At 37.4% G+C, this 23,951-nt stretch overlaps 1 protein-coding gene across 1 annotated transcript in view; it reads left to right on the forward strand.

Annotated features, from left to right (window-relative positions):
• The window catches only part of LOC149776398 (uncharacterized), a 48,127-nt gene that overhangs the window by 18,697 nt on the left and 5,479 nt on the right, over positions 1–23,951 (forward strand). Inside the window, exons 6-11 of the mRNA XM_089940775.1 lie at positions 1,865–1,968; positions 4,098–4,183; positions 6,206–6,288; positions 7,269–7,343; positions 8,360–8,434; positions 21,174–21,254. Of these exons, the coding sequence (XP_089796901.1) occupies positions 1,865–1,968; positions 4,098–4,183; positions 6,206–6,288; positions 7,269–7,343; positions 8,360–8,434; positions 21,174–21,254 (504 nt within the window). The remainder of the gene's footprint in view (positions 1–1,864; positions 1,969–4,097; positions 4,184–6,205; positions 6,289–7,268; positions 7,344–8,359; positions 8,435–21,173; positions 21,255–23,951) is intronic.

Consider the following 23,951-nt stretch of genomic DNA (forward strand, 5'->3'; position numbering starts at 1 on the left):
TTATATAGCATCTTCTAAAAAAGCATCTTTGCAGAATTTAACTCAATTGGACAGAAAGCATCTTGACATAAAATGATTTATGAAGACCATTTACATTTATACAAATTGCAACAGTTAGCTTTCGGATATATCCACCATTACATAAAATATTAATTTTCGAAGGATCATTTCTAAAAAAAACTGCTGAATGAAATTTTTATCAAATTCTAGAGAAAACACATTGACATATGGCTTTAAAATTTTACACAAATAATAATTTGCCATCCTATTAGTTTAGTGTTGCTAAAATAAGATAAACAGCTTTTTAACCAAATTCCACAGGAAGCATCCTTGCATAAAGGTTTTTGAAGTTTGTACAAACGATGCACCATCAGATATAGCCACCATTACTAAAAAATTAAAACACTTTGATGTCTTCTCAGAAACCTGTGAAGGAAATTTTACAAAATTTACCAGAATCATCCTGTCATGAAGGGCATTGATTTTTATTTAGATGACCCTGGTCTGCTTAGAAATGACCACCGTTACAAACACAAAGAAAAAAAATCACTTGTCAGAACTGGACCAAATTTGATAGAAAATGTCATTGTATGTAAAACCTACACGTTTGCACATATGTTGATGATCTGCCATCAAATACAGTCACCATTACTTAAAATAGATACGCATTTAAAAAACTTTATCTGAAGAAACCAATCAGCAAACTTTGGTAGAAACCAACATGGCTTTAAAGACCTTTCAATATTAGACAAATGATGCTGATGTGCTTTTAGATATGGATGGCACATATAAAGCTTGAAATAACTGGGGTTTTTTTTATATCATTTGTTATCAACATTATTGAAAGAAATCTCATATTACTGGCCCAGAAGTAATGGCCAACTGGCCTTGCATTTGGCTGTAAGGGAGATGTAAACAACTTCTTATCTCCTTTCCCCACCCCAAAAAAAATCACCCACTCACATTTTATACAAATGGGGAGAACATTAAGTTATTAAATTAAGCCATACATCCTTCCTTCCATCCATCCAGATTTTATTTTAGCACAATAAATTTGGCAAGTAGCTAGGTATTTGATGATACCTTGGTTTAATTTGATTCTCACTCTGTTATCATTAAGCAGAGTTATGACCTGATATTGTTGGATCCACGTACATTTGTTTCCATTCAATAATTCCCTTAATTATTATATTTCAAGTACATTTTGTATGCAGCTTGACTCTGTCAAACCCTTGGCTGAGTTCATTTTGTCAGGATCCATGTTGTTGTTTAGCATAGTTATAGCCCCTGCTTGTCAGACGCACCCATATTTGTTTCCATAAAATATTTTTTTTATCTAGATTTCATTCAGATTTGGTGTGCAACTCGATATTGATGAAGCCAGATTAAATTTGTTGGGACATCAGTTTCAAGAATTTCCTTGCTAAACAATAACACTTCTGCACTTCCAGAGCCAACAATGCATTTGAAATGAAATGGTAAAATCTAAAAGCTTTAGGACCAGATTGGGTAAGGTCTCGGGTTTAGGAGTTGACTGATAAACCTACCATTCATTTTTATAACCTTGTAGACTTGTTTTTCTTGCCTTCATCTTTCAGTTTAATTTTCACTTCAGTTTCAAATCTTATTTAATACAGTGATGCCATTTTTTGTCTGTTGTTATTATTATTAGCAGGTAATGCTTTTCACAGTAATACTAAAAAAAAAAATGTTCCTGTCATTCAGAGTTTAAGAAAACAGTATATCCCTCAGTATTTATTCCGACTTCACAAGGTACATAGTAGAGGAATGTTTCATTAATGAGTCCCAGCTGCATAGAAATAGCATACTGGGATGTCTTAATTGATCTTTCTTATTATTACAGCCAAATCAAGTGCATCCTCATTGCTGGAAGCAATGAGAGAGGATGGCTTCACAATAAAGCAAAGCGTTCTGGGAAAAATGTCTGATCCAACAGCAGCTAATGAGGTATTACAGTTTAGCTGTGTACATTTATTTATCTTCAGCATATGTTTTAGAAGAGTGGGGGAGATGGAAAGTAAAAACTTCATTAAAAAATACTCACTAAAGCATCCTTGCAATAATCCCCAAAAGTAAGACTACCCCTCCATAGCAACTGTGCTTGGCCACTCCTGTTGACTTGATGGTCAGAAGTTTTGCTGACTTGATGATCAAAATTTTCCAATGAAATCCAACTCTAAGTGATGACTACTATTTTCCCCACCCCACTAAGTACCATATTGATTTACATAAAAGTCAGATCAAACTGCAAAACAGCATCTGGGTCACCGTTTCAGTGGCCTAATGGTTCAAGTGTCTGCCTCAGATGCAGGAGGTCATGTATTCGTTACCTGGTCGAGTCATACCAAAGATTTACAAAATGGTGCTAGCAGTTGCCTCGCTTGGCGCTCAGCGTTAAGAGGTTAGTGTTAGAACTGGTCGGCCTTGTGTCAGGATAATGTGACTGGGTGGGACATCATGCTACATGTCTGCAGCATGATGCCCCAGTGCTAGACATCACTATAAACTGCCACACTGCAGACATAGCAATATAACTAAAAACTTGTTAAAGCTACATTAAAAATGCAAATCACACACACAGCATCTGGGTCAGTGGTGTGTGTTCTACTGATTAATACTCAATTGGTGCTGTGTAGAGTTGTATCCAACCTACCAATATATATGATAATCTTAATTGGGTGATGGTGTGTTGACTCTGCTTTTGATTATGCATGATGCAGTTTATTGTAAATAGTAATCATCCAGGCTTGATTTTTTTTAAAATTTACAGTAGATCTCTTATGTCCATGAAATCTACTTGAGCTACTAAACTTTTCCTTGTAATGAGCTATCAGTGCAGCAAGATTTGTAGCATAACTTGTTTAAAGCTATGTTTCTCCCCACCCACCATGAGTGGAAGACACTTACTATCATTTTGTTTGACTTTGTTTTGGTCTTAAGTCAGCTGGATATAATACTTTGTCAGGCTTCTACAGTACCCCACCTGAATGAATTTTACTGTATCAATCCACACACAAAATAAATATTTTGATGGAAGAAAAAAATCTACCATTTGCATATGAAAACAATCATTAATTTGATAAAATAATAATTTGAATAATTATATGATAGAGCTAAATTTGTATTAAAAAAAGTTGCTGTCCTAAAAAGATTGCTAAATTAAAAAAAGTCTTTCTAATGATGTAGTAATTCAGCCATTAATCACAATTATAGAGTGGAGAAAACCAATTCATGCAGATGAACAACTTTTATAGGTATATGGAAATATTTAACTTGAAGTAGAAACATTAATATTGTCACTTGTGGCTTTGCCACTTATGACAATACAGTGTCTTCATTTCACTTGTGAAATATTTCTACTTAAAATTCAAAGATATACCTCTACTTATTTTCAGACCTTTCTAGCTGTTTTCAAATTCTTTGACAAAAAAAAGCTTGGGACTCTTGGCAAAAACAATATTTGTACAATTTTTAAAAAATCATTTTAGGTTGACAAATGAAGTCTGGCATTCATATTCTGTTTAGGCATTTATAGATGATGTAATTAGATTTTAATGTCATTATAGTACATGTACCAAGTTTTCCATAGTTTTGAAGGTTTTGAACTTTAGGGGTGGAGGGGGGCCTAAAATAGCAGTCTCCTGTACCCCACTTTGTTCAAATTTCACACATGTCTTAATTTTGCAAAGTGTTAAGTATTTGGAATGTTGCTTGAATTGACTGAACTGTTTGGATTTTTGAAACAAAAAATCCAGAGAAAAAAATTAAGAAACCATCTGCATCACATTGCCAGCAATAGTCATTTTATTCTTGTTGTAATTTTGTTCCTTCTGTCAAGTGCTAATGTGACAGTTTGGCATCAGTCATCCTGGTGGGGAGGGTGGGGATGAGACATTTGTTTTGTTTTCAGAAACAAACCCTTCTTAGTATTTCAAGTTTAATATAACTTGCAGGAAAAATGTTAGAATTTTGAGTGTGTGATAAATTTATAACCTCTCCTACTGTGTATTGTGTGTGTGTGTGACAGTCAGACTGACAACAGGATGATTGACTTTTATGATTGCTTTAATTTGCAGCAACTGCTTGAGAATGAAGATGAGGAGGATCCTGAAGTACAGTTCCTAAAATCTCTGACTCCCAAGCAGAAGAAAAAGCTATTAAAGTAAGTGTTAAAGACACTACACACGGTATTTATTAGGCTTTAAGTAACTCCCATGACATAATATCATGTGTGACTCAACACTGTTAGAAATGTAATGGTAAATATTGACCATGGTATATTCACAAATTTAAAATTGTTACCCCCTTGTGACTATTGTCAAATTTATTTTATCTGAATTAAATCTTATGCTGAGTAAAAGTTTGATTAGTTTTCTAAATTACACTGGTTTCAATTAGAAATGAGCAGTTCAGATAAAAACAGAATTTTTAAAAAGTGCATTGTTTAATCTACATTAGTTGAAAATAAATCGGCACCCCCTTTTCAAAATCTTGTAAATTAACATAGTAATGAAATTATTTAAATGCTTACTCTCTGACAAATATAGGTGAAGTTCTCGCATATTTATTTATATTCTGTTGTAAAATGAACATTTTTTCAACATATGAGACCGCTCTGGTGGCCTAGTGGTTAGAGCATCCACTTCGGATGCGGGAGGTCATGGGTTCGATCCCCTGCCAAGTCATACCAAAGACTTACCAAAATGGTGCTAACAGCTGCCTTGCTTGGTGCTCAGCATTAAGAGGTTAGTATTAGGACTGGTCAGCCTGGTGTCAGGATAATGTGACTGGGTGGGACATCATGCTACATGACTACACCATGATGCCCCAGTGCTAACATCACTATAAACTGCCATACTGTAGACATCGTAGCGATATGACTGAAAAATTGTTAAAGCTACGTTACAAATCCAATTCACGCACACACACAATCAACATATGAGTGTTTTGGATGCAAAAAGGGCTTTTAAAAAATGGTGCTGAAAGATTTACTTCATAAAATTATGTTCATTTTGAAGTTTTCTCCATTATGAACATCTTTGTACAATTTATTGTAAAAGTTGTTAGAGTCTGTTACCCACTCATTTATTGTAATACCTTAAACTTCCAGCCCTCCCTAAAAAAGATGCTTGCCACATCTTTTGACTTATTTTAGCATCATAATTTCTTAAAAGTTATCTGTTGGTCAGGTGGAAGTCAGACTAAAGTAGTCTCCCCTTGCATAGACGTATTGGCAGCACATCCATTACTAAAATTTCAGTAACTTGAACATCTTCAAAAATGCAAACTAGAATTTGATATGAAAGAGAGCATTCATGAAGACCTTTCAGATTTATACAAAGGATCCTAATCTGCCATCAAATATGATAATTGCTACAATAATTAAAAACATAATTACACCCTTAAAAAAATAATACAGAACTGAATTTTATAAAATTTTATGAAAAACTTCCTGAGATGAAGACCTTTTAAAAGTTCTAGATAAGCTGATCAACCGTCATATATTGCCACTATTACTAAAAATTAGACCACCTTTCAACACATTCTTCATAGAAAAAACTGCTGATATATATTGTTCATATTTGGGGAGGGGGGAGTATCCTTTGTGACCAAGTGGTCTAAAGCTCTTGCCTTTAAAGGAAACTCATACAACTCACTTCAGTCTTTGTGAGTTTGAGTCTGGGCATTGCCAACTTGGGTACATGGGAAAGCTTGCCATGAGCTTCCCTTGGGTAGTTGGTTCTTCCCATGTTCTTCCTCCACCAAATACACTGTCATGTATAGCCTAACATGTGCTGAAAAAATGCATTAAACCTGACAAAACAAAACCAGATTTGTTCATATTTCACAGAAAATATCCCCAAAATTTTCTGTAATTTTTTTTACAAGTTATGCTGATCAATCATCAAAATATGTTAACAATAGAAAAACTTAAGAAAAAGAAGAAAAAGAAGTCCTTAAAACATGAAGGTAGCTGAAATACTTTTGCCCAAGTTATGCTTCACTCTGTTTGTGCTGTTAGTGTCATTTAAATAAGCAGCTGATAATATATATATATATATATATATATATATATATATATATATATATATATATATATATATATATATATATATATATATATATACACACACGCGATATAGGTTATGCACTAATTTGTTTAATGTTCTACATTTGTTTTCAGAAAGCTAAACAAGCTCCAGAAACAACATGACAGTGGCAAGAAAGACAAGAAAAAGAAGAAAAATAAGTCCAAAAAGCATGAAGGTAGCTGACACAGAAAATGAATAACTTTTGTACAACTAATACTGAACTATATTTATGCTGTTAATATCGTTTAAATAAGCTACTGCTAATGATTGATATGAGTGTTTGGTCATATAGATTATGTCATGTACTGTAATAGCAACTGGTATGTACACGAGACTAATGGTACCTAATACAGGAAAGGTGCACACACAGGCCTTTCACTGATTTTGTGAGAAAAATAGGCAGCTATATCTTGTGTATATAAACAAAATTTGATGCAAAAAATGTACAGAGATGAGAATTGTTCTGTTTCTAATAAAGTAATTAAGACAATTATATACCTAGTATTTACCATGCACTTATTTTCCGTTTTCTTCCTGGCTGTCTTTGTTTTTTTTAGACCATTAATAACATCCTAAAAATTTTAATCAGGTTTACAGCTTGAGTAATTAATCCTCATAAATAATTGGGTTGCAGTGGATTTCACTGCCAATAGCATATGTCAAAAATAAAAGCACATGAACTCCACTAATTTAAAAAGATAAGTGTATAAGTTTATCATCCAGGTTTTAAAAACTGACAGGTAGTAGATGTGCATAGTATTACTGATACACCAGTTTTTACCGTGGGTTTTTTTTCCAAGTGGTATATACCACTGTACTTTGTCACAATACCAGTACTTTGGTATATTCAGTCAGTAAGGAATTTGGAGAAATTCCCAATCTTGTTATGAATTTATTGTTTTTAACAGAATGATTTAATTTTTCATGACAAAATAAGTGCAAACTGTATTATTCTTTTTGCAAGCATTTGTAACATATTCATTTTGATTATTATAAATATAATTGTATTTATGATCCTTTAATCATATGTTTGACATGGGTTATGTTTATTCAAGTGTTGACCAATGGGATGTTGTTAAATCCAGCTGTTGGAAAATGGACATGCTGGGCTGTAACAAACTTGCCTAATTTTAAAAATTTAATTTTTTTTTTCAGAGTCCAGAAAGAAAAAGAAAGATAAAAGAAGGAAGGACTTAATCTCGGAGGAAGAATCAAGTGACTCAGAAGATGGTAATTCTCCATAACTTGATGCTTTACAATTTAAGGTTGAACTATAGATTTATGTAGCAAAACAGACATAAAAATCACATCTATTCATGTGTGTGCTATTGAGATGAGTCTGTGGACATTTGTCAGATTAATTTTTATCCCCCACTTTGAATCTGAACAGATCATAAATTGTTATTCAGACATGCAAATATCTATCCATCCTTTAGTTAAGTTTTCCATTTGCATCAGTATACAGGAAAGGTGCACACACAGGCCTTTCACTGATTTTGTGAGAAAAATAGGCATCTATATTTTGTGTATATAAACAAAATTTGATGCAAAAAATATGCAAAGATGAGAATTGTTCTGTTTCTAATTAAGTAATTAACACAGTTATATACCTAGTATTTACCATGCACTTATTTTCCATTTTCTTCCTGGCTGTCTTTGTTTTCTTTAGACCATTAATAACATCCCAAAATTTTAATCAGGTTTACAGCTTGAATAATTAATCCTCATAAATAATTGGGTTGCAATGGATTTCACTGCCAATAGCATATGTAAAAAATAAATGCACATAAACTCCACTAATTTAAAAAGATAAGTGTATATGTTTATCATCCAGGTTTTAAAAACTGACAGGTAGTAGATGTGCATAGTATTACTGATACACCAATTTTTACCGTGTTTTTTTTTTCCAAGTGGTATATACCACTGTATATTCAGTCAGTAAGGAATTTAGAGAAATTCCCAATCTTGTTATGAATTTATTGTTTTTAACAGAATGATTTAATATTTCATGACAAAATAAGTGCAAACTGTATTATTTTTTTTGCAAAGCATTTGTAACATATTCATTTTGATTATTATAAATATAATTGTATTTATGATCCTTTAATCATATGTTTGACAAGGGTTATATTTATTCAAGTGTTGACCAATGGGATGTTGTTAAATCCAGCTGTTGGAAAATGGACATGCTGGGCTGTAACAAACTTGCCTAATTTTAAAATTTTCATTTTTTTTTTTTTTTTCAGAGTCCAGAAAGAAGAAGAAAGATAAAAGAAGGAAGGACTTAATCTCAAAGGAAGAATCCAGTGACTCAGAAGATGGTAATTTTCCATAACTTGATGCTTTTCAGTTTAAGGTTGAACTGTAGCATAGCTGCCAACCCTCATGAATTTGGCGTGAATTTCACGACTTTTTCAGCAATTCACGGATTCACGCCGCAAGCCAAAATTTCACGAATTCCCCAATTCTCAGTTATTTTAAATCTTCAATAAAATAACCGATTTCCCGTTAAGCGCCAGTCATGATATTCGCAGTTGCCAAAATGGTCTGGTACTGCTGGTTGCGATATTAGTAGATCTACAGCCAATTTGTACAGTTGGCTCGGTAGCAAGTATTTTAGCCTATTTTAATCTGTATGTATAAGAGTAGTTTTACAAATGCTTTTGAGAGAAACTGGGGCCTAACCAGAATTTTGCTCTGCGCATGTGTCACAAACACTGATTTGAGTTACCGTTCAGCATCGCATATAAGATCTTGAAAATGTCTTCACCGCCAAGGAAAAAAGAAATGTATTGCTCAGAAAGTGAAGTTTAATTTGGAATATATCAAAAATTGGCCGGGCATTCTGCCATTAAACACTGATATTCATCATCCCTTTTCCGCTCAGTGTGCCATCGCAGAGACAAAATTGAGGAAGCACATCGATTTCAAAAAACATGTAGAAGTTGGAAAAATTAAGAATTCACAGATTTCAGCACTGGAATATTTTAAGCCATCAGCAGAAGACCAGCAAGCTACGAAAGCTGAAGCATTATTTGTGAGTTTTCTTGTCGAACACAATCTACCTTTATCAGTTGGAGACCATGCTAAACATTTGTTCCGACAAATGTTCCCGGACTCGAAAATCGCTTCCAAATTTTCCTGTGGAAGAACCAAAAGTGCTGCAGCTCCTGTGCATTCCTCACAGCAACAGTGACAATGAAAGAGTACTTTCTCTAGTGAGGAAAAATAAGACAGACTTTAGGACATCCTTAGCTGCAGAAAATTTGTCAGCAATTTTAGTCACCAAGATCAACCAGCAGGCAAGAAGTCTGAACTGTTTAGAAAACAAATTTACGATCAAGCAGTTGAGGAAGTTCAAGTCTGCCACAATATCATGTCTTGATAAATAAATATTTCTGCATATATGTAGTGTTTATTTTTATATTGCGGTCTTGATATAGTGTAGTATTGGCAGTCAGAGTGGATGGAGTTATTGTCATGGTATTTTTGGTTTCATATTTTTCACTAATTCATGTCCAAATTCATGACATTTTATCCCTATTTTCACTAATTGTGAGCCTGGAAGGTTGGCAGCTATGCTGTAGATTTATGTAGCAAAACAGATATAAAAATCCCATCTATTCATGTGTGTGCTATTGACATATCCATCCATCCTTCAGGTTACGTTTTCCATTTGCATAAGTATATAAGACACTGTGGTTGTAGATTTCTGTTTCATTAACACAATTCTCCATCAGATACTTTCCCTGACCACATTAACATTAGAATTACCCTCTACTATCCAGCCCTCACTGAATAACAAAAAATATCTTTCTCTCCATATATATCATATAGATGAAGCAAAGCACACATGTCAGCGATGATGACAGTTCAATGTTTAGAATCTTGCCACAGTTGTTAAAGATTGCATAAATTAACATGCATCACATGGAGCATTCACAATACGGGTAACACAAAAGCTTTCTTTATAGTGAGTTGTTTGCCAGCAACTTTCTCACCATGCTGCTAAAAAGTCACATACTATCCAGATATACCTTGTCTAGATGTTGTTAAGTTCACAGATTAGTCTTTAACACCATGTCATAGTGTTTTGTCAACTTTGTCCCTACTTAATTTCAAACATCGGGTGATTTTGCTGAAAAGGCCTTAAATAATAATAGGTTTTGATATGCACCCTACCTTTTGTTAGGGCATCAGATTGCAGATGTGAGAAAACCTCTTTAGCTTCAGTGCTCAGTACAAGCTCCTCTCTTGAAATATACAAGAGAATGGAGGATTGTAGCCAGAGAAATAAAAGGGTAATTCTCAGCAACAGCAGATTTTTTTCTCATGGCAAGTGTTGTCATTGACTGTTGTCACATCACTGAAGTCACACCACTCTCATTACCTATTCCCTGATGTCTAACTGCATTATCGTTCTATTTGAAGATATGCAGTTATCCCCAATCACATCAAGGGATCCATTCCATGATTTCAGATATGTTTAGACTTCATGGAAATAATGATGTTGGCTGTGACAAGAAAATCTCTTTGTGTTCCAATTTATGGTCTAGTATTACTAATTATTCCCAAATGGAATCTTTTCTGGGTTTTGACATGGCCAAACTCCTTATAAGTTTGAATCACTATCTACCACCTCAGTGATGCATCAGTAATAGAAGACTTGCAGCTTAGAATAATGTTAGCTTCGGGATGCATTGTGAGTGAACTACATTTGATATTTGTAGATCTGAACTACATGCAGTTCCTTTCTGACATTTCACTTGTTTTAGTGACACAACCTGGTTTCTTTCTGAGAACAGGTTGCTGTCACTGGTCAAGCAAACAATATTTGCTCCCTCTCAATTTAACTGTTGAGAAAAGCAAAGCTGCACCATCTGTACGTGTCCTTAGATGCTACACGAGACACATGGACAAGATCTGCAGCAGCTGTAAAGACTTTTCTGCTGCTGAAGGCAGACAAAATGAGACATAATTCCACAAGCACTGACTGCTTGGCTAAAGGGAGGTAATAAATCAGCATACTCTGGACTCTCACAGGATCAGGTGCAAATAATGAAGATATCAGCTCATGAAATACAAGCAACTGCCATGAGCCTGGCCTTGAATGTAATGTTAAGAGCAGAGTCAGCTGACTGACATGCCCAGTCTGCTTTCTCTAGTTTCAGTTTGTGTGACATGGACATGCCAAGGAGAGTAATGAATCTTGTCAGGCAAGTGGTAACTGCACAGAAAGTGATTAAGCCCAGTTCATGAAAACACAACATTAGATCCAGGCATGACTTTGTCATCTTCCATAGATGTGCCTGGGAAACTTTGATCGTGAGACAGTAATTAAGTGCATAATCACACACGTTTAAGCAGATTGTCTCTTGTTGTGCTAAAATAATATTAGGAATAGTTCATTCTGAGTGACACAGGTAGAGGTAGGATGGTCAGCATTTCCTCCTCTTACTTCTTCTCCAAATGTTAATGTCATCAGGTGTTGTATTGGATGGAGAAAGTGAATGTTTTAGTAAATTATGTTTTCACTGATAATACTTACTGATCACATTACAAAAAATCCCTCCCACCTTTCCCAACAATTCAAGCATTCAATTATAGGTTTTGCTCAAGTGACAACTGATTACATCTGGGTATACCAGTTGTAATTTTATGTGTAGAATGGGAGTTAACATGTAAGAGGTGCTTCCTTTTGTTATTATGATACACAGACAAAAAGACATTTTTGCTATTCAAGGAAGGGTTGATTCAGAGTTAGCAGAGACTTATCCTAATCTTAATGTAATCAGGTAAGTATTATTGGAGAAACAAAGTCTACTTACAAATTTATTTTCTAGTTATGGCCCTTTTGATAAATTTAAGATTCCTATAAACTTCTGCTTGCAATCAGCATTATTCAACATTTGTGATAAATTGCTGGAATTATTGTGCTTGATCATAACATTTTTAATTCACACTGCTTCATTTCTCCTTCAGATACGTTCCCCGATCACATTAACGTTAGGGATATAAGCCTGCTACCTCTCGAATCCAGCCCTACTAAAAGACGAAAATTCGTCTTTTCGGTCTATCTCATATAGACCAAAGGGCAATAACTCTTGCCCCTTTCCTCCCCTTGCCACCGCCAGGTGTCACTAGTTTTTAAGCTTCGCTTGTACTGATAACACGTACATTATACCTCCAAACAATCCAAGCCATCTTAGCGTTAAATTGGACCATCCGAAGTTAAATTTGGATTTATTGCGTTGAACAATCATTCTTCTACAGGTTGTATACATTATTTTAACAATTTTTTTCAAATTTGAGTGACTTTGTCACCCTTATGGATTTTGTTTACTGAAGACCATGTTACACACACTATCGCGGAACTCGTGTCAATTAAGAGTTAACACGACACTGACTAATATCACTTACTCCGTTAGTAACGGTTGTGGTATTAGCAAATTAATAACATGCTGAATTGATAATTTGTGCTTTGTTTTCTTTTCTTGTGTCGTTTCAGTAGAAATGTCAACCAAATGCATGAAATGCAAAAAGTTCAAAGCAAAAGAAGACAACCATGACTCTTGTATTGTATGTACCAAGTGTACATCATCTATACCATGCAGCGTATGTAATACTTGGACAGAGCAAACGTGGGCTCATGTAGTCCAGAAGGCAGCAAAAGGGAGGGACAGACAGAATAAGTCGAAGAAAGATAGCATTGATGTCCTCAGTATACATCAGAAGACAGCCTCCATTGCAAGCCTTGTGGGGGACGTTGGGGTCCCCCCTCCACCTAAAGTTCGTTGTTTGCAACTGTCAGCCACAGTAACATCAGCGGCAATGGAGGAAAATAATGTTGACAGGGTACAACAGTTCAACTTTGAACAGATGCGTCGTTTGGTCCAGGAAACGACGACGCATCTATTGACATCAGGCCAGATATTACCCTTATTTCCCTCGCTCGCTTCCACAACTTTTTCTGACTCTTTGGGGGAATGTTCCCCCAATTTTAGGCTGCCCAGTGGGCGTAAGTCCCCCCGCGTGTCCGAGCATGGCCTTTGGGCCTGTAAGTCAGGATACATGGGGTTTTTACCAGATCCATCAGATCCATTTCTTTATACAACCTCTACGTCACCGGCTGTCCAGCTGTCCCAGCATGGGGACCCTATTGCTAAAACGGTCCGACCAAACATGACTTACGGGGATTTTAGTGATAAATCCGTCCGTCAAGCTGTACCGCTGGCAACATACCAATACTATGGCGGAGATTTTAGTGAGAAATCTGTCTGTCCAGCCAGGCCATTGGAGCAGCCGGTACCAGTGATAGCAGGACCGTCGCCAACATTCCGACCGACCACAAGCCAGACAAACCAGCCGGCAGGGCCGACCGTCCATATGTTCACGGCTTATCCACAAGGGAGAGTTAGTGACAGTGTTAAGGATGATGGAATCGCGTCATCTATGCCACCTGGTATGCTCTATCCAGAAATGCAAGCTATTACAGAACACGACTCGGCACACAGTGAGGGTGACAAAACTCCTGCAAATCAGCCGTACACAGATCCAACCATGGAACAGACTGAGTTTGGCTTCAAGGCGGCAGTGGAAGAAATTTATAGGGTGTTGGCAACTTCAGAATGCCCTCCACCTCCTACTGCCACTCAAGACTACAAAGTTAAGGCGTCTGTAGATCTTGACAGGGAGGAAGAGACGCCGTCCTTCCGGCTCCTTCCCCAGTCAGCAAAAATTAAGGAGATCAGTGATCGTCTATCAGGACGAATAGGTGATCCAGGGAATGCTATGGCGTTCTTTTCAGAAAGCCAAGTACCAGCGACGTTCTCATGTCGCTGGTACAAAACTCATTCAGACGCCTTCAGTACGGATCTTCCGGCCCTGGACAAAAATATGGCAGCAGTTCACATGTCTGCTCCACTGTTTTACAAAGTGGACAAAAATGTGTTCCATGCCACGTCAAAGCTAGTCCGGAATGTAGTCGCTGCGTCTTCAATGTTAGACTTGGCTTCATTAGCCATTTTCCGACTCGCAGAAAAATCCGACAATGACCACGCTTGGGAAGCGACGGCCCGGATTGCTAGAGTTATTAACAGGGCAGCTCACCATTCCATGGCTAATGCGTTGACTGCTTCTGCCAACTTAGACCTGATACGACGTGATGCATGTCTGCGGTCCACATCACTCAAGCCCCATCATACTCTGGCCTTATGGATGACTCCATTTGGGTCGCCTTTACTCTTTGGAGGAAAAATTGAAGAAGTTTGGAAGCAGGCAGCTCAGGAACTGCCCCTCCAACTCGCCGCCCAACCCTCGCAGGCATTTAGAAAAAATCAGCCCCTGCCACAGCGGAGTGATGATTGGCAGACCAGGGACAAGGGATCCTTACAATCAAATGTGCAGTATAGATCCCAACCCAATGCCAGGAGACAACAGTCTAATCAAGCTAGGAGGCAATCATACAGAGGCGGTAAGAAACAAAGTTTCTCCGTCTTCAATCCTCCTAACTCTAAAAATTGACATACCCTCTCCACCACCCACGGACAGCCTACCTGTGGGCGGCCGCCTCCTGCAATTTCAGGACCACTGGACCACCTTTTTTCCTCAGAACGATTGGGTGATCCAGGTCATTTCGGAGGGACTTCGGATTTCATTTATCCAACCCCCTCCCCTGTCCTCCTCTCCCCTCTTCACGGACGTACCGTCCGATCTGGAGAAGGATACCTTTCTACAAGAGGAGACACGGTCGTTCATAGAAAAACGGGTGGTGGAGATTGTGAAAAAACCGCAATCGCCGGGGTTTTATTCCAGCCTGTTTCTTATCCAGAAGACAAATGGTAAGTTGAGGCCGATCATCGACCTGAGTTGCCTCAACCAATACATTTTACCACCGAAATTCAAGATGGAAACGGCGAGATCAATCCATCTTTCCATCCAGCGGAACGAGTATGCCGTCAGTCTAGATATGACTGACGCATATTTTCACGTCCTTATCCACCCCGCGTCACAGAAATTTCTCCGATTCACTTACCGCGACGCAGTTTATCAGTTCCAAGTCCTACCCTTTGGCCTCAACATCAGCCCTTGGGCTTTTACCAAAGTTATGGATTGCGTCGTCACCCTGTTCCGCTCGACTTCATCTACAGGGATGGCAGTGTACTTGGACGACATCCTCCAGAAACATATGGTAAGTTCTATTCTGCTCAAAGGCAGAAACAATCTTTTAGCGCTTTTAGATCATCTAGGTTTTCTTGTGAACTGGAAAAAGTCTGATCTCTGTCCATCCCAGCATTTTGGCCATCTGGGTATGGAGTTTCTCACCGATCTGAATCTGGTACGGCTTCCTCGCACTCATGTAATCCAGATCGTCGAACTCGTCGAGTCCGTTTCCAACAGGACGTGGATTTCAGCGAGAGAATTCTTGCAACTCCTCGGATTATTCAATGCGGCGGCGGACTTGATCCCGCTTGGCCGTCTTTTTATGCGTACCTTACAAATGACGTTACTGGCACAATGACGCCCCTTTTCAAGTCCCCTCAATCAAACAGTAATGATCACGCCCAAGATACGATCATTCCTGCATCAGTGGCACAACCCCAGTTGGCTGTCCACGGGGATTCCTCTGGAGATGCCCCAAGCGGAGATAACGGTATGTACCGACGCCAGTACCTACGGTTGGGGTGCCCAGCTGTTGCTGAACTTCGCTACAGTCAGCGGCATGTGGGAGCCAGGGGAGAGGCCTCTCCACATCAACCTTTTAGAAATGAGGGCTGTCATCAATGCCTTTCATTTCTGGAAGGATCAACTCTCAGGAAAAACTGTCCTCATTATGTCACACAACTCTGTGGTGGTGACTTACCTTCTCAAACAAGGGGGCACCAAATCACCAGACCTGTGCATTCTGATCTGGCAGTTTCTATGTTGGTGCGACAACCTCCACATCAATGTACAAATCAGACACATTCCCGGCAGACTCAATGTCTTGGCCGACACTCTATCAAGGAAAGGTCAAGTCATTCACATGGAATGGTCACTCCATCAATCAGTCTTTCTTCAGATTTGCACACTTTGGATGATCGATCTTTTTGCGACAAGGTGGAATCGCAAGTTGCCCACCTTCGTCTCTCAGGTTCCAGACCCAGAGGCTTGGGCCGTGAATGCTCTGTCAATCAGCTGGGAGGGGTTGTGGGCATTCGCCTACCCTCCCACGGTTTTGGTACCGAAAATAATCCAGAGGTTAAGGGGTCAGAACTGTCGGATGATTCTGATTGCCCCTCTCAGATGGAACAAGTCCTGGGTCATCGATCTACTCGATCTAGCGATAGGTCTACCCAGGAAGATTCCAACCAGCCCAAATCTTCTCAAACAACCGCGGTCACGGGTGTTCCACCCCTGCCCGGACCGTCTTCTTCTTCACACTTGGCTCTTGTCCGGGCAGCCTTGCGAGACAAACAGTTTAAACCTTCGATTGTGGAGAGAATCTCAAGAGCAAGAAGGCCCTCCACTCTGAAGGCTTACGAGGGAAAGTGGCATGTTTTCAGGGACTGGTGCCATATCAATAACATCGTCCCTTTGAGTGTCTCAATCCCTCAACTGACCGACTTTTTTCTCTGGCTTTTCGAGGAGAAACAGTTGGCCTCAATTACTATCAAAGGCTACCGCTCCATCATCTCAGACACATTCCGCCATCATGGTAGATGTGATATTGGGCATAACAAAGATCTATCAGATCGTTTAGCCAATTTTGATTTCAATCGACCAAAATCCTTCACCCTGTTTCCAAAATGGAATCTGCCCTGGGTTTTAACATGGCTCAATTCAGACAAATTTGAACCTTTAGCCCACACTTCATTAAAGCTACTATCATACAAAACATGTTTCTTGATAGCCTTAGCTTCAGCATGCAGGGTGAGTGAGTTACATGCCCTTTCCAGTGACCTGAACTTTCTTCAGTTCAGATCAGATGGTTCGGTGGTCCTCCTGATGCAACCAGGCTTTGTAGCCAAAAATAGGTTACCATCCGTTGGCAATCAAAGAATCGTCATTCGCTCGCTCTCTTCCATAGATAAGTCAAGAGCAGCAGCCATGCAAGATCCTGTTCGTGCACTCAAGCACTATTTAAAATGCACAGAGGTGTGTCGGGACACACGTAAGCACCTCTTTCTTCAGTCAAAGCTGGTAAACGGGATATCACTCCTCAAGCCCTGGCTTCATGGGTGAAGTGGGTTATATGCTCAGCGTACTCTGAGGTCTCACAAGATCAGAGTCGCCTGAAGATTACGGCTCATGAGATTAGAGTAATCTCAGCGAGCCTGGCATTTGCACACAATGTTTCGATCTGAGATATAATAGAAGCTCTTGGCTGGCATGCAGAGTCAACCTTCTCCAGTTTTTATTTCGAAGATTTGGCTTCGCACAGGCGAACCTTGAATCTGGTAGGTCCATTGTCAGCAGCCCAGATGACCACCAGACCCATTTAAAACAATCAGCACAGCCTATCAGCTTCACTGGATTCGCCAGTGAAATTTCTTAGGTAAGAAGATTTCAATAACTATCTTCTTAACCGTATATAGGGGTCACATATCATGGGACCCTAGGCAGTGTTGCTGATGAAATTAGGAGAACGGGTTATCGTTCAAATGGGGAATCCCGCCATCATTCCCTAGAAGGTACCCGGGGTGGAGGTAGGATGCTCAGCATTCCCTCCTCCTATTACTTATTCTCCTAACGTTAATGTGATCGGGGAACGTATTTGAAGGAGAAAGCAAATTTTTAGTAAATTGTGTTTCTCCGAGAATACTTACCTGATCACATTACTTAAAACCCTCCCAACCACCCCGCTGCGAGCATCCTTGTATAATATATATCGCTCAGCTTAAAAAACTAGTGACACCTGGCGGTGGCAAGGGGAGGTAAGGGGCAAGAGTTATTGCCCTTTGGTCTATATGAGATAGACCGAAAAGACGAATTTTCGTCTTTTAGTAGGGCTGGATTTGAGAGGTAGCAGGCTTATATCCCTAACGTTAATGTGATCGGGTAAGTATACTCAGAGAAACACAATTTACTAAAAATCTGCTTTCTTTAACATGGATAGATGCACCCATTGAACACTGTTTGCTGCCATTTTATTGCTGCTTCTAGGGCATGAGTTTGCAGGAATCCTGCAATTCATTATAAGCTGGCCAAAATTGAATGAACCTATGTGCCAAACGTCTTTCATGTCTGGATGGGGGATACATGTTTTTTTAGCAACAGAAAGAGTGGTGTACATACACAGCTATATTTCTGTTTTCATGTAACAGTCTTTCAATGAGACCCCCACTTCCATTTTCCTGTATTATTTACCAAACTAATCAACTCATATTCCTTTGATTACAGTCCTTTTTGAACTGAAAGTATTCAAACCTTTTCCCAGTGAACATGGTATTAAAAGATACACATTCTGCTTTTATGTATTTGTATTTGGAAGTTTGATAACTTTGATGGCGGTTTACATTTTGGTTGATTACAGTTGTTTCTGAATGAACTAAAGCAGGTGTTTTGTGGACTGCCACATACCAGCTGCTTTGCTACATTCCGTGTTAACTTTTATGTTACAGTGTTTTGGATTTAGGCGGTGATGCCAGATTTCATAAAATTGCTGGGTACCTACAAATAGCATGCAAGTGACAAGGCATAAACTGTCTTCTTTAGCTGGTAATAAGAATTGCAAAAAATATACTTACAGTTTTATATCTGAATTTCCTTTCTTAGTTCTGCTAATCTGAATTACATGAGCTCAACCTTGATTACACATTTCGAAATTGTACTATAATTTCGACTATATTCCAAGTGCAGTTATATCCTCCTTACTGCACTCAAAATGAAATGAACAGTAAACTCCTTAGCATATTTTTGATAATTGCAATTGAAAGACTTCATTTTTTTCCCCACATTATAATTTTAAATATTCAATGACAGAACAGATGTCAACATGCTTCTCCCTCACTATTTCAGTCTGATGTATTTCATGTAGAATTTGCACAGATGAATCCAGTCCATAGTCGCAAAATTTTTGTAGACTTGAAAAAAATACCAAAATATATTCATTCTGATCAAATGGAAAACTTGTTGCAGTGCGCATTCAATCACAGCATGAATCTAAAATTCAATAAGTAGACCAAAATGCCATTTTCCTTAAAAAATTGTGTATCGCGCATGACTAAGTTTACATTTATCTGGGCGGAGTTATGTACGCATTAATAATGTTGTTGTTGTGTAATGATGAATATGCGCTTGTGTATTTAGTTTGGAGTATGGCATTCATTCAGTTACTTTGTTTCTTGTAGTGTATTTTGTTTATATATTTTAGCCTTAGGTAGATTAAGAAAAATGAGCATATAATAAAAAGGTTACTGCATTTGTATGGGAAAATATGAACTTGTATTGTTGGATGGATATACTGCACTCCCAAGGTCGTGCAGTATTCCATCTGAAAAACTGGTTCATATTTTCTCATACAAATGCAGTAACCTATAAGTATTACCTCTGTCACTGGCATCAGTGTCCACACAGGTAAAATCATATTCATATGTACACCCTCACTTAATGTAAAACAGTTTTTCTTCCTTGGTCCTAGGTAACAGTTTGGAGTGAGTTTCATACCGCCTATTTCCAGGGAAGGGGGCTAAATTGGTATATAAAAATTAGTTCTACATTCTTGGTTAAGATTTTGCATTTAGCTCAGGTTTTTGCTACTTGTATAAATACTGTTATACATGAAAACGTGAATGCTGTTATACATGGAAACATGAATACTGTTATACATGGAAACATGAAACTTGGTGACAGAATATATCCTGATGAGAACTAAACCTATATCCCAAAAGTGAAAAAAAATTTGTGCTTCACCTTCATTAATTCTCAAGCACTGTTAATGATGGTATGCATCTTTATTAGTACCACACCGATATTACAAAGGAAGGTCATTGTGACCCACATTTCATATTTTACTAGCTTGGGTTAAGTTTTCACATTTCGTTGTGATCAGCCATGTTTTTTGCACTCTTTATATGACTGTATTAGTTTTGGACATGTTACATGTATACTGTTCTACTTAGAACTTGGTGAGTGGAAGCAGATTGATTTCTACTTCCTTTTTGACAAAAGCATTATGCAAACTATATTTCAGATTTTGAGTTAAAAAAGTTCATTTATTGGGTGTCATACATGTTCCAGTAATGAAACTTGATAATGTGATGCATCTCTGTTACCACTTCACTGTTAAAACTAGATAAGGTCACTGTGATTTTTATTTAATGCTTCACTAACACGAGTTAAGGATTTTATTTGGTTCTTAACCTGGGATTGGGAACTGCTGGTGTAGAGCCTTGGTCTGCAGGCACATTATAGGACAGCAGATCTGTGTTTTGGCATTTGTAAAAAATGAAATGTTTTAGCTTGTCCTGGATTATGGTGTTTATTTCCATGTATCCATATGTGTCTGAATGTATGCATGTCCATCCAAATCTTAAATTTACATCTGTGTTAAAATTGATTACATTAAGTTCTGTATTAAAGTTTATTTCATTAAGCTCTTTGTTAAAGTTTTTATTACATTAAGCTCTATGTTAAAGTTTATTACAGTAAGCTCTTTGTTAAAGTTTATTACATTAAGCTCTGTGTTAAAGTTTTTTACATTAAGTTCTGGTAATTCTTTTCCTTTTTAGCTAATGAAAATGCAGTCTTGACAAATTACAGTATTTTCGTGGTGTTTGATATCACAGTAACACATTAAAGGTTATATTTTAAGGCATGTACAATAAAATTCATTGCCCAATGACACCTTGATAGCTAATCCAGGATGATCCAGTGGTGGGACTCATACCTGTACCCTGACCTCAACTACTATGCCACCACACTATGCCACCACAGCTTTCAAGAGTGGATCACATACACAATTGAGTGTAATTTATATAAGAGCAAAATAATAAGGTGGGTTTAAAAGTATATAGAAACAAAAGATGAAAATTAATCAAACAGAAGTCTCTAATATTATCTCGATTTGTTCCCTTTTAGGTGGTGCTAGAGCAAAGAAAATGAAAAGAAGCAGATCTGAGAGTTCCAGTAAAAATGATTCAGATACTGACCTGGAATCAGGTATAACTCACAATCTATTCTTTGGCCAATTTGAGTAGACACTTGAATACAAATATTGTTTCTGTGGGGTACAGTTATTATGAAAATAGTTTCAGGATTTAATAATAATCTTTCAGTAAATAAATTACAGCACTCCTGTTTGTAAATCGTTTAGTTTTCAAGTAAGTATGAATTATTGAGTTTTAGTGTGCACTCAAATTGAGGATCTTTGTAAGTGCTGGACTTGATTTTGTTAGATACGTTTCCTCTTCTATTTAAGACGCGGGAGTGACCTACATCCTTCTAGTTGGGGAGTGGTCTTTTTTTGGGGTGGCACAAAGAGAGGTTTTAGTGTCCTTTGAATTTTAACCCATCTCAAATGTGTTTGGTTGAATATCAAAGTTTAGGGCAGTAAAATCCATGAATGTGTTTCTTGAATTTTAAAATCATTGTAATATCCTGATGCCCCTAGTAATATAGATAGTTTTTCTGTCAAGTTAGAATTATATAATGATCAGTTTGGGTCTTTAGAGATATTAATAATGGTTTCACTATTTATTCACATATTGGCTCCACTCATTTAACATTTATTTATTACACAGTTTGTATATGCCAACCATTAAGGTGGAGAGTATCTTGTAATGATGTCCATCCATCCATCTTTCTGTCCATCCATTTGTCCAGCTGTTACCAATTTTTTTTCTGTATAATAAATTGAATTCTGCACTATATATCATTACCATTCTTTGTGACTTGGGCTTTAGGAAGAAACCTGTCAACTTTTGGGTCAGAGGGTAAAAAGTCAGGGTCACTGAGACAGAAAGAAGAAAAATGGTTTCCACACAATAACATTAGTTCTACAAACCTAGAACTTTGTTGATGTTTTGCACTTAGGGTAAGAAAGACGTCTCTTAATTTTGTGGTAAAAGGTCAGTGTCAATGTGACTGAAAGTAACATGGTTTACACATGTTGCCATAAGTTCTTCTTAGACCTGGACCAAACTTTGTGGTTGAAACTTATTGTTTTGGGATCTAAAGGTCAGAGGTTACAATCAGTGCAAGTCAAACCAAAAAAAAATGGTTTATGCACAGTAAGTTTTTTTAAAGACCTTATACCTTTACCAAAGGTTGAGGTCATTGAGATATGTTAGTCAGTGATATCCAGAGTCTACCATTCACTACTGGTACCTAGATAAAGTGCTGTTAAACATGTATGGGTGTTTAATGTGCCAGAGATGATACCAGGGCATGTTAGTGCATGAATCTCACACAATTTTTGTAAATGTGTGCACTTGGGGAGCAGTGATGTGTGAGAACTCCTGTAGATTAGTTTAAAGTCACTTATAAAAATATACTTTGCTCGTTGCCCAATTTTGACTGTTAACCTTTAAATTGCATGTTGCCACATAAAATGCACCATCAGTAGAGGTCTCATAGCACTTGTCGCAATGAGTTTTTTTTTCAGGTGTGTAATTGTTTACACATATCTGTTTATTTCAGCTTGAAGTAAATTTGATTGGCAATAGTGTCCTGAAACAAGAATTCTCATAGTTTTAATCTTTCATTCTGCAACAGAGTTTTACAAATAAATGTTTAAAATGCAGTCTGCCTTGGAAACTCCAAATGGCTAACTCCCAACATGGTTCATCTTCAGATGACAATTTCATTTGAGAAATACTGGCTGATGATAATGATGATAATGACTTTTAAAGCTTAGAAGTATATCAGATTATTGGAGCTGGGAAAGTGTTACTGAAAAAACAGTAAGAAATTTTTATTCCGATAATTATGTTGAATATGAGTCTGATGTACATGCAGGGTGGACAAAAACAAATGGCATGCTGATCAATCCCCTATTCAGTATAGTGTTTTGAAACGTATCAGTAAAATTAAAAAAATCAAGACAAACAGTCATACATACAATTATATTTTTATAAAGGATGTAAAATATATCAATTCTTTTATTAAAATTTTATAGAATTTTACATAGTGCCTTGGTATAAGGCCATTATTATACAAAGTATTCAACCTTTGAATCCGATAACTTTCCTTTATCAGTCTACTCATCTCTCCATGCACTATATATATTGGCATGGAAGAAAAATCAAGTAAAGAGTTATATCGCTCCAGCAAATTAAATGTGTTATATAGATATATATATATATATATATATATATATATATATATATATATATATATATTTACACTTTTTATGCTTAGGTTATGCTTTTTGCAGTTTATATTAGTAATAATTACTCGTTCACCTCCTTAGTGGTCATCATATATGGCAATACATGGCAATCAGTATATTTAGTGCAGGAAGACCTATCAGTTGATGGGAAGCTGCTGGCAAGCTTTCTCATGTAGCCATGTTGGTTGAGTGTTGATACTTGAACCCACATGGACAGAGGTGAGATGTGAGTGGTCATCTGTAAACAGAAGCACCTCAGACCACTCGACCATGTGGGACCCTAATGGCATTGGAAAAATTTCTAGAGAAGGCATCCTGGTAATCAAGATTCTTGGCCACCTGCTCTAGCATTTTGTTATTAGTCAGATATCACTTATATTAGTAATAATTGCCCTTATACCTTTCTAGTAGGCACTTTCTTTGTGCTCTATAACTTTACAGCTGTTTCAGATTAATGGATGAAACTTGAAATACTTAATACATAATCATTAAAAGGTCTTGGTCATACCTTCGAGTTCACAGTTAAT

The sequence above is a fragment of the Sinohyriopsis cumingii genome, chromosome 18 (assembly GCF_028554795.1).
Source record: "Sinohyriopsis cumingii isolate HCF-2022 chromosome 18, ASM2855479v2, whole genome shotgun sequence".
Classification (NCBI taxonomy): domain Eukaryota; kingdom Metazoa; phylum Mollusca; class Bivalvia; order Unionida; family Unionidae; genus Sinohyriopsis; species Sinohyriopsis cumingii.